The sequence below is a fragment of the Meles meles genome, chromosome 6 (genome assembly GCF_922984935.1).
Source record: "Meles meles chromosome 6, mMelMel3.1 paternal haplotype, whole genome shotgun sequence".
Classification (NCBI taxonomy): domain Eukaryota; kingdom Metazoa; phylum Chordata; class Mammalia; order Carnivora; family Mustelidae; genus Meles; species Meles meles.
In genome coordinates this window covers 122,233,035-122,252,267 of record NC_060071.1, presented here as the reverse complement: position 1 = coordinate 122,252,267, position 19,233 = coordinate 122,233,035, and the positions used below count along the sequence as shown (strand labels likewise).

General features: G+C 43.8%; 1 protein-coding gene across 6 annotated transcripts in view; it reads right to left on the bottom strand.

The window, feature by feature from the left end:
• The window catches only part of TTC7B (tetratricopeptide repeat domain 7B), a 248,341-nt gene that overhangs the window by 125,966 nt on the left and 103,142 nt on the right, over positions 1 to 19,233 (bottom strand). For 5 of the 6 annotated variants that reach the window (XM_046007995.1, XM_046007989.1, XM_046007990.1 and 2 more), the window contains 3 exons: positions 14,030 to 14,108; positions 8,598 to 8,770; positions 241 to 304 (listed from right to left, as the gene is read on the bottom strand). In XM_046007995.1, coding sequence (XP_045863951.1) covers positions 241 to 304; positions 8,598 to 8,770; positions 14,030 to 14,108 — 316 coding nt within the window. Of the gene's footprint in view, positions 1 to 240; positions 305 to 8,597; positions 8,771 to 11,691; positions 11,737 to 14,029; positions 14,109 to 19,233 lie in introns of those variants that run through there. The other variant, XM_046007993.1, reaches the window with a different exon arrangement.

Genomic DNA, 19,233 nt, shown 5'->3' with positions numbered 1-19,233 from the left:
CCCTGCCTGCCTCTCTGCATACTTGTGATCTCTGTCAAATAAATAAATAAAAATCTTTAAAAAAAAAAAAATCCTCTTCTTAAATCCCTATTGTTCCTTTCCTCCCCCAACCCAGGTATCCCCTCTAGAAAGTATTCTTTTCCCAAGTAAAATAGCCGCTGAACTGATGGAGTGACCATATCAAAAACAGGACTGTAGGAAAGGGGGATGGAGAAAAATTTGAAAGCACATTCTACTTACCATCGATTCACTAATCAGCAGTAACAACAGGGCTTCTTCAGTATTTTCTTGAGGACAAAAAATGCTGTGTAAAGAAAACTGAATTTTATATATGGCAATTTCAAGATCATATGAAATACACGACGATGAACAGCACTGAATATTAAAAGCTAGATTTTTATGTAGAACCACAAAATATACTGTATCATCTGACACCTGAATTAATTTGCTTATTTCTATGGTAATCTATGGAATTTATACATTTTAACTATGCATTTTAAAAGCAGGCAGCAGAGTGAAGTCAAGCTATAAAAACCACAGTAAAAGCCCAGAGAACATATATGCCTGTTATAGAGGCAGAAATTGAGATTGCTACAAACTGACATCATCTCAGTGATAAAACTTTCTCCTAAACCCATTTTGGGGGTAGAGACTGTAGACACCTCACTAAGCAGTCCGCTTCTTACCTCTCACTTGCTAACTGCCGTATCTTATACTGTCCTTCAGATGAAATAAGAGATTGGAAGCAATTTTAGACTTTGAATCATTTCTAGAATACTGTAAGAACTTGGGCAAGTCCCCTTAATTAAACACACATGTTCTATTATGGGGTGGCATGCAAGAGCTAGTTGTCTTATTAATCTATTTTATGGAAGTTGGTTGAGCTCTGACATCTGGGATTAAAAGAAAAAGCTTTTAAACTCAGTACTGCTCAAGATTAGAGAACAACAATAACAACAAAAAACCCCAAGCCTAACCCCAACAACCTCCATCCTTTAGAGCCTACTTTTTTGGTGCTTTGAGGATTTTTAGAGACTTGCAGCATTTTTTTCCCCCTGTTCTAAAAGCTCTAGAATCCTTTGAGTAGAATTGAGAGTGTTATCACCAATAGCGCCAAACTCGATTCTTTTTCACAGAATGAAAGAAGAGAGCAATAAAAATGAACTTGGTTTTAAAAAAAATTCCTGGATGTTTTAGAGATGATCAAATAAAGGCTAAATTTACATCTTCCCAGTGCTAACATCACAGTCATTTAATTTAAGAGATGGGATGATCCTCCCCACCCCTCAAAATGGCAAGGAAAAAAAAAAAGGAAAGGAAAAAAAAAAGTCTTTCATATCATCATTATAAATACTTGTTCTCTTTGAAGTGCTGGCAACTTCTGTATGGCATCAAAGGACCAGAAGAGCAAGACAGAAAAAGCACAGGGCCTGGTTCTCTTTCTTTACCTCTGACGTCCATAGGGGTAAGGAGACCACCTGTGGAGTGGTTCCCATTGCCCTTGTAGGGCTAAAATTTGATGAAAAGTCTGGCCTGTAAGTGGAGAGCAGGATTCTGGGATTTGCAGAGAACTTCTTTAAACAGGTAGCTTGAGGGGAGCTGGGGTTTTCGATGACAGAACTCTTCTTTCCCCTTCAATTCAGAAATAGAGCCTCCAGGCTTTGAATGAAGAGTGTTCTCAAACGTGTGTGTGTGTGTGTGTGTGTGTGTGTGTGTGTGTCCACCCAGCAATCGTTTCCTGCCATCCTGGCCGTGCTTCCATACCACTGGGACCTTACCAATCGAGCAGTAACATTAACCATTTTTTCCACGGCGGCTAGCCAGTTCTACATGGTCTAGACTAATTGAAAAGAAGAGAGCCCATGCTAATTGTGACTTAACACCAGCCAATTCAGTCCGTGGATAATCCCCAAATTCCATCTGAGCCATCCAGCCTGCTTAAATGCTAAGTTGTGTTATTTTTACCAGAGCTGCTAACAAGTAGCACATTAACTGATTCTAATTCCACTTCCTCTACCCTTCCTTTTGAGGCAGGCGAGATGGGACTCAGGAGTGTGGCAAACTCTCAGAGCTGGCAGGAAGAAATGGGCAGTGAGAGGAGGAGGAATGGCAGTTTTAAGAGACATGCTGAAAAACTATACACCAGAACGCCCCTTCCACTACATGTGCATTTTCTGGACCCCTTCTCTGGCCATTCCTCCCCTGTTCTCTGTTGAAGGAGATATAGAGCTCAGGGTAGATGGTTGAAACCACTGGGCTCTTTTGTGACAATCTCCTCTGTGGGCCCAAGAACATTAGGGGAGAGCTCTGGGTGCCCAAGCCTCAGCCTTGTGGAGTGGAAAAACTGGGAGCCTAGACCGATAGAACATTGACTGAAGGGCAGGGTGCAGGATGAGAAGGGACAGGGAGCACACAGGGCTCACAGATAGTGAGGACAAGCTGCTGGTGGGAGCACAGTGCTTCTGAGCAAAGCTCAGAACTGATGGTGATAACTGGCCCAAGCCCAGCCACCTTACTAACTCCCGGGCTGACCTTCAGGCAAGTTGCTCATTTTCTTACTTTGGATGAATTTATCTACTCGTTGTCTGACTCTACACAAAAGGAACAAGGGCAAGAATCTTCATTTATGGATAGTGATCATGACCTTGCCAAGGCTGCCAGATCACAGCCCTTTCTAAAAATTTTCCCAGATGGGTAAAAAATGTCACTGTATGTGGTAGAAGCCATCCTACAAAAGAAATAATCCAATTTTATCCAAATGCAGTTCATCTTTCTGTCATCTTTAGCTATTATACAAGCAATGACGAGCTGGATGTCTGAAAGTCAATGGCACCATCCAGGTGTCAATGCAGACTCCCAGTAGGTGCAAGGAGGGCTCCGACTGTTCTCCAAGGAGAACACCTCCAACTCACAAGGAAGTTATGTGTAAATGACAACATTAACTCCAAGGCCCAGCAACAGTGTCTTTCTAGTTTTGGTGTTTTGTTTTTTTTTAAGATTTATTTACTTATTTTTAGAGAGAGAGAATGAGCAGGGGGAGGGACAGAGGGAAAGGTGGGAGAGAATCTCAAGCAGACTTCCCACCAAGCAGGGAGTCCAAATCCGGGCTCAAGCCCATGACCCATGAGATCATGACCTGAGCTGAAATCAAGAGTCGGATGCTCCATTCATTGGACCACCCAGGCGCCCCTGCCTTTCTAGTTCTAATATGCCTGACCCGGTTGTGAAACCCCTAGAGAATTCCCAGAGAAATACGGCCTCTGAACCACAGCCAGTGGATAAGAGCTAAAAAGAGTCAAAGCCCACAGTGGCTGCAGCTCTGCTTCGTCTTCCAGTCACACCGTTAAACGTGCTGAGGCAGAGAGTACCTCAGTCTCAGGTCTGTGTGGAAGGACAAAAGTTCCAAGAAAGGAAAAGGACTTAAATTAGTCATTGAGAGTACCTGTTGGTTATGAGGCATCAGCTAGTCCGACCTAAGGATCACCCTGGCACACAATTCCAGACAGGCCAACACCCCGTCGTGACAATAAAGAAGGGTCCTCCATTTGGATCAAGTCCACTGAGACATGCTCTGGAGTGGACTGGGTGAGTCCCACAAAGCCCACGGGGAGGCCCCCGGTGCTTTTCCTGACCCTTCAATGCCCTCATCTTCACACTTTCAACAGTGTTGTCATCCTTCCCCAAACCCTGTGCCCTGGCTCAGGGAAGTTCAGACCTGCATTTAGAAGTCCACAACAGTCACCCTCTCCTGCGGGGCCTACAGAGGAGCTGAGCACCACGTCTGGCTCCCAGCTTTCGGTAAATGTTTTCATCACCCACTTTCTGGCACAAGAGTAGTTTTTAATCTCCTTTCTTATTTTGTGCTAATCATGAAGTCTAACATGCATTTAATGATCTAAGCCATCTCAAGTGTTTTTTACAAGGAGGAACACAACAGCAGGAAGACATCCCTGATGTATGTGCACTAAGGAACATGTGTGAAAATGTTCACTGCGGCACATTCTAGAAGAAGGATAAACAAAAAAAAAAAATCTGTATTTTAGATGCTATGACGAAAAATAAATGAGCTCATGTGATGGAAAATGCTCGGAAAGAAGGACAGTTAGATAAGGTGACTGGGGAATACCTTTCTGAGAAGGTAACAGTCAATCTATTTGGGCCTGGGCCTGAATGAGATGGAAGCAGCCCCATACGCGAAACGACTCTAGCATCCATCACAAGTAGAATGGATCAATATATTGGAGTATATACGGAAAACTTCATAATAACGGAAACAAACTCCAGCTGCATGCAGAAACACGGATGACTCTCTCAAACATATTATCAGACAGAAGTTAAACAGAAGAGTTTTTAATATATTATTTCATTTATATAAATTTCAAAAATGGCCTATACTAATGATTGGGATAGGACTCAGGATGGTTACCCTCGGGTAGGGGCAGTAAACAGGAGAGGGTACAAAGAAGGCCTCAAGGGTTCTGGCAATGCCTGTTTCTTGATCAGGGTGCTAATTACATGGATGTGTTCACTTGGTAAAAATTCATCAAGTTTTATACTTTTGGTTCGTGTATTTCTTCCAGTATGTGTTATCTGTCAATAAAAAGCTTACTTAAAAAATAAACAAGAGGGGTGCCTGCATGGCACAGTCAGTTAAGTGTCCGACTCTTGGTTTCCGCTCAGGTCACGATCTCGGGGTCCTGGGATCAAGCCCTGAGTTGGGCTCTGTGCTTGGCAGGGAGTCTCTCCCCCTCTCTTTCTTGTCACCCCGAAATAAATAAATAAATCTTTAATAAACAAATGAGCAAAGGTCAAAAAAATTCCTCACAGAAAGACCTAGAAGGAAGAAAGTAAAGAGGTCCATGGCATGTGATCCCTTTCCAATCTAGGACTGTTAAGAGAATGAGCACCCTGTTTCCACTCCAGGTCTAGGCCACAGTGACAAGGAGTGGAGTTTTCTGACAGAGCTCACTTTTCTGCTGTATTCCATCATGACCAGCTATTCTGAATGGTCCTTGTGATCTGCTGGAGCTGGAAGGCTCTGTGCTCATATTTCTCATAAGGGACTAAGGAGGGGAAGCGTTTGAGACTGCTGGCCAAGATGGGGTTTAATCATTATCTGTGGATTCCCTTTTTTACCTGCCAAGCAGCATAAGTGAATTGGTATTAATATCCTTTTTGCCTAATTAGAGAGTCCTGGTGATCAGGGAGCCCCAAGACAAGCATAATCCCAACAGGCTTTCTTTCTCTCTTACCTAATACACCAGAATTATCCTTGTGAACAAACAAAACTAGAAACAAACAAAACTAGAAAGCTCAGAACTGATGGTGATAACTGAAAGAATAAGAATCAGTGTGGAAATTAATAAAATTTTAGTGAATAGATACACAATAGAAAAAAAGGAACAAATGAACAAAAATGAACAAATGAACAAAAAATGAAAAAAAAATGAACAAAACCAAAGTTGGTTCTTGAAAATGATCAATGAAATTTGTCAAAGATTGGCTTAGCATCTGAAAATCCATTAATGTAATACATTACATCAACAGAATAATGAATGTACATGATTTTCTCAACAGATGCAAAAAAAAGTACTTGACAAAATTAAATGCCCTTTCAAGATAAAGAGTACTCCACAAACTAGTAATAGTAAGGAACTTTCTCATCCTGATGAAAGGTATTTATGAAAACCCACAACTAATTTCACACTCGATGGTGGAAAACTGGATGCTTTTTCCCTCCTAACATCAGGTATAAGACAAGGATGTCCACCAGTCCTTGCCATTTCTATTCAACATTGTACTGGAGGTTCTGGCCAAAGCAATTATGGAAGAAAATAAAATAAAAGCCATCTAAGAAAGGAAGAAGTAAGACTACCTCTATTTGCAGATGACATATTCTGGTATGTGGAAAGTCCTAAGGAATCTAAAACACTATCTGAACAAATGAACAAGTTCAGTAAGATTGCAGTATATAACATCAATACAGAAAATCAACTGTATTTCTCTATGCCTGAAATGAACAAACCAAAAATGAAATTAAGAAAACAATTCCACTTATGACAATATCCAAAAGAATAGCATTCACACACACAGTAAGTTTCAAGAAATAAGTAAATAACTTATCCTCTGAAAACAACAAATCACTGTTGAAAGAAATTAAAGAAGACCTAAATAAATGAAAGACATCCCATGTTCATGGATGAGAAGACTCAGTATTGTTAAGATGGCGATACTCCTCCAAATTGATCTATGGATTCAGTGCAATTCCCATAAAAATCCTAGTTGCTTTTTCTTTTCTCTTTCTTTTTTTTTTTTTTTTCAGAAATGGACAAACTGATACTAAAATTCATATGAAAAAGCCAAGGGATTGGGGATGGTGGGGTGACAGCTTAGGGGCACTAGGTTTATTTTCAGGGTAATAAAAATGTTTCAAAGTTGATTATGGTGACAGAAGCACAATTACGTGACTATATTAAAAGCCACTGAACTGTATTTTTTTTTAAGTTTTTTTATTTATTTAAGCGATCTCTACATCTCACATGGGGCTTGAACTCATGACTCCAAAGATCAAGAGGCACATGCTCTTCTGACTAAGTCAGTCAGGTGCCCCCTGAACTGTATACTTTAAATGAGTGAACTGTATAGTATGTGAATCACATCTCAATAAAATGGTAAAAAAAAAAATAAAAAAAAATGAAAACAAAACAAAACAAAACAAAAAAACCTGACTATATCTGTGTGGAATGAAACTGTTGACTCAGCAACCAGTCCTGGTATGAGAATCTCCCTTAATAGTCATTACATTTTCTAGATCTTCATGTTGCCTCCATAATTCTCCTTGGACAGCTGGGGCTATTGACGTCAGGAGAGTAACAAAGTCTGAGTGGTTCACAAAATAAAGGAGAAATGGCTGGCATCCTGAGCTTTTCTGCCTTCAAGGGATGAGGCCACATTGGAATAACACCCAAAGAAACACAGAGCTCTACCCATGTTTCCAGCTTGATCAGGGGAAGGAGCAGGAGCTGAGTTTCTCAATACACCTGGCACCTTATATATCTGTCTACTAAGCAACATAGCAAGCAGAAAACAAACAAACAAAGAACTCAGGCCTATTTTTAGGATATAAATTTCACTTTCAAGATGAACCCCAAAACTGCTTCTAAATACTTCATCCTGAGGGTTCAGCATTTTTAAAGTGAGAGTTTGGGAATTGCTAGAACAGATGTTCTGTGAATTCAGATAAGGACTAAGAGTAACACAGGCTGTGAACTGAGCAAACTCAAGGTTCAACAAGGCCACAAAAAGGGGGGTTAAATTAAAAGGGGGATTAAGCACAAACTAAAATAATCCTAGGGAAAAAGTTAAGAATATGCTCACTTCTTTGAATCCATGTAAGAAATGCAGTCTGAACAAGAGGAGGATGAGGGCGAGAAATGCCAGGGTCAGCGTAAGGGGATTAAGAGGAGGCTGCCTGCCAGAGAAACGTTGTCCCTTTTGAAAATGCGACAATCATTTCCAGAAGTCACACATGCAGTAAGCATCTAGTCAAAACCCCTTCCCCGCCCCAGCTCTAGAGCCTCAGAAGCGGCCGCCTGCAGTCTCTCTGTCATTTCTCCAATTTGATAACCATTGTGGAAGGTTTCCATATTTATTCATACACGCCCCCTTCCCCTCATGGAGAGATTCTGAAGAGCCATCATGCCTCCTTCTTGCAAGAACCGGCAAAGATGGGAGGGTGAGACTCTAAGGGGAGGAATCAAGAGTGAGTCAACAATCTCCTGTCTCCTGGCCCCTCTCATGGTGTCTGCCTGCCACCCCCCACTTCCCAACCTGGGGAAGGTCCTCATGGAGGCTATAGAGGTTCCCTAACCCACCTTCCTCCAAGGCAGCCAAGTCCCAGATTTATTTATTTATTTATTTTTAAGATTTTATTTATTTATTTGACAAACAGAGATTACAAGTAGGCAGAGAGGCAGGCAGAGAGAGTGGGGGAAGCAGGCTCCCCGCTGAACAGAGAGCCCGATGCGGGGCTCGATCCCAGGACGCTGAGATCATGACCTGAGCCGAAGGCAGAGGCTTTAACCCACTGAGCCACCCAGGCACCCCGTCCCAGATTTAAAATTTAAAAAAATTAAAAAGTTCAAAAGAGACGTTGCCTTCCAGGCACTTACAAATTATTTAGTTCTCTTTCTTCTTACAGCTAATTTGATTTAAGACAAATTTATAAACAAAAGGATCAAGGAATTGTTGAAGAAAAGAAAAAAGGCTAACTCTGGCTTACAAACAGCTTTGTCACTGATTGCTGGCTAACGCTAGGGTTCTTAGAAGAAACAGAATGAGAATCCGAAAGACCAATAGTGATGGCCAAGAACAGTAGCCAAGGACTGAGAATAGAGAATTTTCCTACTTCAAATGTACCCACTGGTGCACAGATATCTACTGAGGTTACTAAAAGGAATGGAGTATCTCCATTAAATTGGCAAATGAGATTTGTTTGTCTGGTTCTCTTTTAGGGGAAAAATCTGTCCCAAACTTTACTCACCCTTGAGTTTTCCTCCCACCCCCTAACCTACGAATGAGGACATCAAGGGCCATACTTCTCTCCTGAGTAGACGCGGGCTTTCCGAGTGAGGGTGTAGGTTTTTGTGTTTGCTCCTTTCCGGAGAGGGTCGTCCAGAGGTGACTGGCAGGGTGGATCCTCCAGAGGGTTCCAGTAGCTCTGTTCACACATACCCCGCAACAAGATCTCCGCCAACTGCCTGGCTATTGTCTGGGAACACAAAGGAGCAAAGGCATAGCCGTGAGTCCATTCTGTATCACTCCTTCACTCATTCGCTCATTTGGTCAATATTTTCAGACATCGCTTTGTGCTAGGCACTATTTCAAGACTCATGATTAAAGATTTTTACTTCTCCGATGAACATTTTACTACAAAAAAGGAGAGAAAATACACTAAGGTATTTGGACCATTAAAAAAAAAAAGTCTATGCCCTTCGAGCCATCCTGCCTCTGTGATTTTCTGAAACAACCGAAACTTTTAGTTTAGTTCTTTTCCAAAAGCCCTTATCATAGGTTAATTGCAAATATTTTCATCACCTCCCAACAGATCCCTGCTAAAACCCAAACTTGGCACAAAGCCGGTGCTCAACCTAGATGACATTACTCCTGAAGGAAGGGGGAAAAAAAAAAAAAAAGCTCTTCATTGCTGATAAGATGGTATCCAGTGTAGATTTCGGAAATGCCTTCCCTCTTTGAAGTGCCAAGGGCCAGTCCCATGGTGGCCCCGTCCTGGGACTCATCGCCCTGTTCTCAGTGCACCCTGGGCCTTCCAGCCCAAAGGCTACTGCTGGCCTGTGCAAAAGAGAAAGCGAAGTGGCAAGTATGGCTACTGATCAAGAAAGACCTCTTTGCAATGCTGCATAGTATCTCTTTCCTCCCGGAGAAAACCCAGACATGTCTGGGTCTCGTCATCCTAAGTTAGACAACGACTACTATACTTTTCGAGCACTCTGCAGTAGAACAGTGCCCCGTCTGATGAATGGGAGGAGGGGGTGTGTGACATCTACTAAGAAATATTTTGTTAGCTGATGCGTATCAGTTCACTTACCTCATAATCTTCCAGTGATAAAGAAGTAAAAACAAACAGATAAACAACCCCCCCCCCCAAAATCTCCCTGAGAACAGAAGCAGGTGCACCACGATCAGCCAAAGGTGGCAAAATAAAACTTCAACCATCAGGTTTTTCCACAAGGTTTTCATGTTCTTTGGAAACACGCAGGCAAAGAATGCTGAACTTTCCTGAGAGTGAGACTTTTTAAATAAATATGTTCCAGAAGAGAACTTTGCTAGGTTTTCATCCACGTGAAATCACCTAAAACACCACCAGGAAACTTAAATGCAACCAAATCACTAGCTTAGCGGCTTCTGATAACCACTGGGTAAAGGCAAATTTTCTTGATTATTCCCAAGTAAGACCTACTGGCTTTAATGTCTATAAGAATGTGAAATTAAGTGCACTCCTATCATCCCCAACTGAGCCATCTGTAAAGACCTCATAAGAATACAATTTTCAGGACCTAAACAGTTTCTGCACTGTTTTCTTAAACCTTCCATTATAGTTTCATTTCGATCTCCCTGCAGTCATATAAGCTAATGACTTCTGCTGGAAGCATCAACGGGCAAAAATAACCTCGACTCACTATAGCCGAGAAAAAAAAAATGTCAAAGGGAAAAAAATGAACAAGGAGCTTCATTTTCTGAATATACCTGCCATGGAGGGATTCTAAAGTTACAAAAATCTCTGCCCTCCAGTCTGCTTGTCCATGATGCGACAGCTCGTGCTAGATCTCACTTTACTTCCGGGTATTAGCCTTCCAGAGAGACTTTTAAAATGAGGTTTTGATGTGATCGCATTATTTTAAATGTGTCACTCTACCACTACACTGCACTCACCGACTAGGAAGGCTGTCTGGTTGTGTGCACTGACAGCTCAATGAAGTTCAGAACAGGAGATAAATAGGAGAAATGACCAGCACGATCACCGATAGTGATCGGACCTTTTACTTCTTATACTCGGGTTTTATATGCTTGCCATTGAAATGCTTACAAATTGTTAGTAACAAATAAAATCAGAAGGGAAGGAAGGGAGTCAGAAAGAAGTCAAACTTTAATGTATAAACTTGGTCATTAAATCCGTTTTGTATGTATTTTCTTAACTGCGGTAAAATTCACCTAACCTAAAATTCACCATTTTAACCATTTTAATGTATAACCCAATGGCACTTAGTACATTCACAGTACTAGGCAACCATCACCTCTCCCTGGTTCCAGAATATCACCCCAAGAGGAAGCCCTGTACCCTTCAGTGGTCATTTTCCACTCCCTCCTTCCAGACCCTGGGAACAACTAACCTGCTTTCTGTCTCTGCAGATTTGCCCATTGGGGACAATTCCTATCAATGGAATCCTATAATACGGGGTCTTTTTGTGACTGGCTTTTTCACTTAGCATCATGAGGTCAAGGCTGACCCATGTAGTAGCCTGGGTCAGTGTGTCATTCCTTTTTGTGGCTGAATAATACTCTATTGTGTGGATGTACCACGTTTTGTTTATCTCATCATCAACTGATAGAAATTCGGAATGTTTCCATCTTCTGGCTAGCATAAACAGTGCCGCTACGGACATTCATGTACACTGTTTGTTTCTAACACCCACTTTCAGTTCGTTGAAGTATTTGTCTAAGAATGGGGTTGCTGTAAAGGGACTTGTAAATCCTTCTCAGCTATGGTCTCACCCCCTGACAGAGTTAACAAGGTAAATTTTTCACTACATAAGAGCATCATAAATTTGCAACGATCAACTAATCTCAAAGGAATCATAGAGTTGTGAGCAGCATTAACTTGACAAGCTTTCTAATGGCTACTGTAGACCAAGATACCAGTGAATAAGGCCCACGAAGTACTTCCCAACTAGGGAAGGCAAACAATTCCCCATGGAAACGAGAAGAGAAGATTCTTGGGTTCTGCCCCAAACCGACTCAGCTGGCATTTCTGAGGTCAGGAAAAGGGACATGCATTTGTTCGAAGTTCCTCAGATAATTCTGATGCACACCGTTTGCTGAGCACGCAAGGAATTGTAAGCAGTTCAACCTAGGTCATCTGAGACTCATCAACCAAGACCAAAGCCTACTTACTTGCACCACAAGTCCAACAGAGAGAGGAAGTGACTCCCCTCATGTCAACACCAACCAGTTAACAGCTGAAAATGTGCAGGGGCAACTCCAGTCTACCCAGCCTTCTTCAGAAGCCTCCTCACAGCACGTCTCAGAAAAAAGAAAATAATAATTGAAGAAACTTCTCTCACTTCCTGACACGTCTTTATTCAGAATCTCCCCTCACAGGATTTTTAGAAGTTAAAGTACATTAATCCAAATAACAGAAACCTTAGGCAATAATGGAAGATATTCTCTAATTCTGTGAAGAGTAGTGTTGACGTAAGCAGCAGGCAGACGGCCCACAGAGTAGTCAATGCACTCACACCTTCTAACAGGGCAAAAACCATTAATCACTTTAATAAAATATATATGCTTTTGAATCAACAATATGGACAAAAGCTCCACATTTAAGCAATTTTGAAAGATTGGCTTTTTAATCAGCTTTTAAAACAATGATAAGAACACTAGCCACTATCATTGATTACTTTAATTGTGCTTCAAAGTCTTAAAAGGAGCTGTTCATGCTGACCAGACAAGAAGTATCATGAAATGTTGGGAATAGGTCAGTTTGAGAGAAAAGACACTTGGCAACAATTTTTACCCATATTTTTTCAGAGGTTTTTTGCCTTAAAGAACTCCACAAATCAAAATGTCTGGTTTGAACTTCTTAAGGCACACCCAAATCATATCGGTATATAAATAAATACCAAAGACCAAGTGAAGTCTTGGGGGAAGGGTTGGGGAGTGTAATGTTGCTCCTTTGTCTCGCCCCCATGAGTGCAGGAAAGCCTATTGATTCGCCATCTGGCCCCACGAATCGGATATCTGCATCCCCAAACCCTGAAGACACCAAAATGAAGATACAGCCTCACTTCCCACAGCAGGAGTCACTGAGCCTGGCCCAGCTCTAAACTCTCTGGCAATAGGGTCATGACAATGGGAGGACAACGGCGCTGGGGACAAGACCCAAGAAGGTAGACTCTTCCGTGGGACTGTTGTGTCAGTTGTGACACGTGGTATTTGCTTCATCTCTGGTGAGCACCAGGCCTTCACCCAGACAGCCCTTGGCAGAGCAGCCATAGAGGGATCAACGATCACCTCCCCAGCCAGGAAAGTTCAAGGGTTCAAAAGGAAGAGAGAGAACTTATGCCAACAACACAGTCAAACTGCTGATGAGCCACGTTCTCTAGCTAGCTTTTGTTTCTCCTCTAAGTTTTAGCATCACTATACTTAGTCGAACAACTAGGTACTCTTCAGGATCCAATCTGCTCTGCTCTGGCTGGGTTTTGGTGTGAAATCATTAGCGTACAGCCAACCCCTTCACCACGCTGGCATCTGGGAGAACTTATACTCTCCCTTCCGTGCGGGACTCAGTTCTTTTGTTTCAAGAGGTAGTATGACCCATCAGTACATAAAAAGATGCTCAACGTCAGTAGTCATTAGGGAAATCTAAATTAAAACCACAATGAGACAGTACTTCATACATATTAGAAAGGCGAGACCAAAAAGACAGTAACAAGTGTTGTCAAGAATACGGAGAAATTGGAGCCCTCCTAACTGCTGGTGGGGATACAAACTGGTACAGCTGCTTTGGAGAATCGTCTGGCGATTCCTCCAAATGTTAAAAGTACAGCCTGTCCACCTAACACTTGTCCACGTGTCCACTTAAAAACTTACGTTAAGAATGTCCATAGCAGCATTACTCACAACCCCCAATAAGTGGGAACAATCTACGTGTCCATCAACTGAGGAACAAATGCAAAAAATGTGTTCTGTCCCTGCAGTGGGATAGTATCTGGTCACAAAAAAGGAGGGACGTGCCGATCCATGCTCCAGCGCGGGTGAACCTTGAAAATACCACGCTAGGTAAAGCAGGTCAGTCACAACAAGCCCACCTAATATATAATTCCATGTATATGAAATGTCCAAAATAGACAAATCCATAAAAGCAAAACACAGATGAGCAGTTGCCAGAGGCTGAGGGTACAGGGGAGAATGGGGAGTGACTACTGAGAGGTATGGGGTTTCTTTTTGGGGATGAGAATGTTCTGAAATTAAATATTAGTGATGACTGAACAATGTGGTTAGTACACTAAAAACCACAGACTTTAAAAGGGTGAACTGTGTGGCATGGAAATTGTATCTCAACAAAGTGTATATGTGTGTGTGTGTATACACACACACAAACACACACACACACACACACACACATACATGTATGTGGAGGGGTAGAGGAAGGAGGGAGGGAGAGGGAGGGGAGTAGAGAGGACGCCTAAAGTGCCCTTCCGGCCTCAATCAAATTATCCATCACACTCACCATTCGCAGGTTTTGTGTTGTTCTTGTTTCTACTGCTCTGAGGATCTCTCTGAATCTCCCGACTCCTCTCGTCAAGTTCCTGTGTGCACACAGAGTTTGACAGGGTTTCCATCTGGCGTGCATTAATATTAAATATTTTATACACATATTTCAATGCATTTTGTCTACATAAAAGCTGTTGGCTAGATTTTAAGCAAACAATTATTCTGCACATGTCTGTCCATTCTTTGCTTGACTCTGAAAAATTTGGCCTGGGATTGCTGGTCTTTTGTGCTTCCACAATCAAATTTTCTCAAGGAAAAAAAAAATCTGAAAATCAGTTCTGAAGCCAAGGAAGGAAGGAGAGAGAGCGAGAGAGAGAGAAAGAAAGAAAAAGAAAGAAGGAAAAAGTAAAAAAGGAAGGGAGGAAGGAAGGAAAGAAGGGAGGGAGAAGGGAAGGAGGAAGGGGAAGGGGAGGGGAGGGAAGGGAAGGGAAGGGAAGGGAAGGAAAGGGGAAAGGGAAGGGAAGGGGAGAGGGGAAGGCAAGGGAGGGAAGCGAAGGAAGGGGGAAAGGAAGAGAGACAGACAGATATAAGGCATCTAGCAAGAGTCTACCTTCAACCTCCCAACGGCTCCATAGTTTTCCTGCTCTACTGAGTGGTGCTGAAATCTGTTTTCACTTAAAAGGTGGGCGGCGAGAGAGTGCGGGAATATCCACAAGGCACAGAATGCGGTGTGCTAAAGCCTTCCTGTAACTTGCCATTTTTATGGTCAGGACAAAGATAACAGGCATGAAAACTGAGGGGCTCTACCATGCAATCACTCTGCATCTCTGAGAACCTAAATTACTGCCCCAAAAAAGCCACCAAGCCAACACTGCCCTCCCCACTCTGCCCAGACAAGAAGCAGCAAGTGGTCAAGGCCCCTTCTGCGAGCAAATGCATGAGGACCAGAGCCCTGAGCGGCCCGACTCCGATGGGAACATGTCTCCTCTCACTGCCCCACACTTCACCAAGACACGTTTGGTGACACATTTCCATCAAGGACAGGTAATTCTTTAGTGACACCCTGGTCACTGTATCTAGCCCCCACTTGCAGTCCTCCCTGCAAAGCTGTGCCCGGTCCGTTCGGCTGGGAACACTGCCCAGCCAGTCCCTTTACATTGAGTGCTGCCACAACCTATGACATAACTTGGTGATATTTATAACTTGCTCATTAGAACACATCTCATCTTTCCAAAAAGCCGCAGAGCGGGTCAGCCGGTGCGGACCTGTCAGCCAGCCTTTGCGGGCTGTGGCAGGCGCTCTAGGCATTTGGCTCTCTTCTTGGATGACATTTTCAATCGCGCAAAGGTATTTAATCAAACTGAATGTGGATTCTGTATGCTAGAAGCACCCACAAGGGCTATTAATTTGTATCTTCTCCCTACACAGCATCCCAAGACTCTCGTTCACAAGAACAGCTCCGGAACTTTAAGATAACAGTTTACTGGCAAGAGCCCATCAGTTCTCCTGTGTTCCTCTCACCCACACATTTCAGATGGTATCAGATCAGAAGCTTCACGGTGGCATAAAAAGACGCTGGTGCTCGGGACTCCAAGTGGCGCTACAGGGACTCTAACAGAGCCGTGAATGCAAATTAGGTCATGGGCCCCAGGACACGCGAGCCACTCTGCTTTCCCTTTCGTTTGTTTTTATGGGATCCATGCTCATGGGCAACAAAGTACATTTGCTCTGGATGGAAGCTCAGCTCTCCTAAGTGACAGGGGGAAGGAAACAGCTCTAACTCATGGGGGGGGGGGGGCGTGGACACAGTGGTCTAATTTCGTTCCAGAACCGCAGACTGTTCCTACCCTGTGTACACGGAACAGCAGTCTTGACTGTATGACACAGGGGTGGGAGGGACTGAGGGAACGTAACTGGAGACCCGGGTTCACAGGGCTGTTTCACCAGGCGGTGATCAGCTCTGAAAAGGCAGCATCGAATCTAAATAGGATAAGCCAGGGTCAGCTATAAGACAGGAGCTGGTCATCCACACTGTCTCTCGCGCCCTCCTGGCAGAATGAGATACTGATCCAGTTACGAAAGCCCAGAATTTTCTAGCTATCCACGAGAGCCAATGCAAGCTAGCTCCTTATGACACAGAAGTGGAATGCCTTGCTCAGGTTCACCAACCCAGTGAGAGAGTGAGCTGGAAGCTTCCTACTAGAGTCTGTCGCCTTCCTGGGCAAGAGAAATGCTGGCTCTAAAACTTAAGTGCAAGCTCTAGAAGAAGGAACAAAATTCGAATACAAGAGCTCAGGTCTCTGACTTAATCATTTATATGCAAATTACCTCATATATATCTAATACACATTTTATGCGTTCCAGTGATCACGGCTAATAAGATGCTTCCAGGAAGTGGCTCAAAATTGGAAAGAAAACCCATCCGCCCAGGTGAAGCAGTCCGGTGTCGAGGGTCCTGCCTCAGCTGCCTTAGAAGAGTAAGGATGGCTGGAGAAATCAACTCCCCTCTGAGGGCCGGGTGGCTCTCCCGCGCGGGACCGAGGCCCCCTGCTGGACAACTGGAAGAAGTGCCCGGACTCACAGGGGCACCGCGCGGGAGGAGGTGGTCGGCCACTGGGGGCTTATTCCCAAGGCCGGGCCGTGGCCTTGAAGCAAATATTGTTTTTCACAACTGTTTCCAGATTATTCTGGAGAGAGCTTAGGATTCAGAATCAAATTCTTCCTCAAGCTCTGGGAGGTCCTGCTCGTAAACAGTACCCCCAAGGGCTGACACCTCGCCAACAGCAAACAACAGGGAGCCCTCAGGAACCACCATAGATCAGTCTGACAGCAGCAAAAAACCGCTGGAGGGGGAAGATTTTAAATATTAGAAAAGGAAGGAAGTTTCCCAAATGCAAAAACATCTCATTTTTCGTAACTCCTATACCATTCATACATTTTTTTAATCACCTAATTTTATTCAGTCAATCATTTCTACTATTGTCGTGAGAGCAGAAAAAAAAAATTTTTTTTAAAGCTGGACAGATAGGGACGCCTGGGTGGCTCAGTTCGTTAAGCGGCTGCTTTCAGCTCAGGTTGTGATCCCAGGGTCCTGGGATGGAGTCCCACATCCAGCTCCCAGCTCAGCAGAGAGCCTGCTTCTCCCTCCCACTCTGCCTGCTGCTTTCTCCGCTTGTACTCTCCCTCTCTGTTAAATGAATAAATCAAACCTTAAAAAAAAAAAAAGCTGGACAGATAATCATGATAGAAAGGAACAAAATGGGGAAATTAATGTATAAGAATTATATTCTAAGTGCTATGAAAGACTCCAATTTGAGGGAAATAAAAGCCACATGATTGCTTTCATGTCTCTAAACTATTAGTTCATTCCTAAAACATTGAGGTCGTTAAATATCCAGAATGAACTGTTGCTTAAAAACTCCACTTCAAAATGAAGACGAGGGAGCCAGGGACTCTCCTCAGTTTTGAGGGTTTCCACAAACCCTTCACATTAGGTCATTTATTCCATTTCGACATCCCTGACTGAGAGAGTGCAATGATGTCAGAATTCATTATGGCAAACTATTCTCAAAAACGAATGTTCCTGCCAGCCTATGAACAGCGAGCACTTTGGCAGGCTGTCAGAACATGGGGTTCACCTCCCGCATCTTGCTTGGGTAAGCTTCCCGAGCCGAGTGCGTGTCCTTCCGTGTGGAATGGTTCCCAACGCCTCAGCTATTACCAGGGAGAAAGGAAGGGCCCTTGAGCACCAGCTGCCTGTCCAGTCTGATGAGCAGGCACAGCCCTGTTTTCCCTTGCCAGCACCCCTTTCTGTCCCCAGGCCAGTCCCACCGCCTTGCTCGTGTTCCAACCCAGGCCGTCTACTGCTCTGTCTTGACAGGAAAGCCCACCTACTTTTCACAGGGACACATTTGACTCGTGGTGACCTATTTGCACTTTTTCTTCCCTCCTCCTTTTTCATCGGGTTTCATCATCTTCCTTCCTCCTTCCAGGTCTCATCTGCTGGCCCTTAGGTCAGGGCAAAAGCATGACTTCCTGAGGACACAGAGGGAGGCCGACTTGGTAGCACCTGGCCTCTCTCCTGACTTTCCGAAGGAAAGCAGGATTTCTGAAGGCGGGTCGAGTCCAGGGTGGGGCCTGTTCTGTGACTCTGAGCCACATTCAGAGCTCTTTAACACTGTCACCTGTGACTCTGTACCACCAAACCAATGGGCAGCTGTATCAGGAGGGAGGCCAGTGCTCCAAAATCAGAATCAAAATGGGAAACCGGGACTGGGAGAAACTTGGAGACTTAGAAAACCATTTCGCCTCCTGATGGGTGGCTACTCGGCTCAGTCCACTTTTTTGGTTGTCATTTCTCCTTTCATTTCTTGGGACTAGGCTGGGAAGAGACAACTCTTCTCCTTAACTTGTCCTTCCAGATTATTTTCTGACCTCGGAGTGTGGCCTAGGCCACCAACGCACTTAAACTCAATATCAATCATCACTGTCATGCTAACTCGAATGTCAGAGGTGAATAAAATGTTTGTCAAACTCTGGAGAGTGAGGACAAGGCATGTTTTCTCTTTCCTGGTGGTTTAGAAATTCTACTTAGAAAAGATCAGTTACAAAATGAGTCAACACCATAGATGTCTCAGAGCCTAGAAATCGTGTGGTGTTTCCCAGGTCCCTTTGTACCAACGAGCACTCTGAAGCTCTTAAGCAGCACGTCACTTCAACAGTTACTAAGCACTATTATACATCGGGTTCCAGGCTCATCCCCGAGGACGTGCTGGTGAACAAGGGACACCATCCCACCTCAGGGAGCCCGGAGGGCTTCACACCCCTCACCCCCATAAAAAACATAGGCACCGTGTGGACCAAGATCTGTGTTTTGCTCATCGACATATCCCAAGCCCCTCCAACAGAGCCTGGCATACAGCAAGTGCTCAACATATACTCACTGAATGGATTTCAGAATGACAGTGAGTTGAAATAACCCAGACCAACAAGGGGACACATTTTCTACTTGTTCCTTGTCCTCGTTCTCACTGTACTGGATTGGGCAGCCGGGCAAAGCAGAACATGTCACGTGTGCCCTCGGGGGCACCGCAGCATGGGTCCTGTGGGGGCAGGGACCAACGTGCCTGACCAAGTGACACAGCTGCGCAGGCCCTGCCTGACAGCATGGAGAGGGCTGCAGGGATCATAAGGATTTTGAAGCCCTTTTTAAAAACCTTC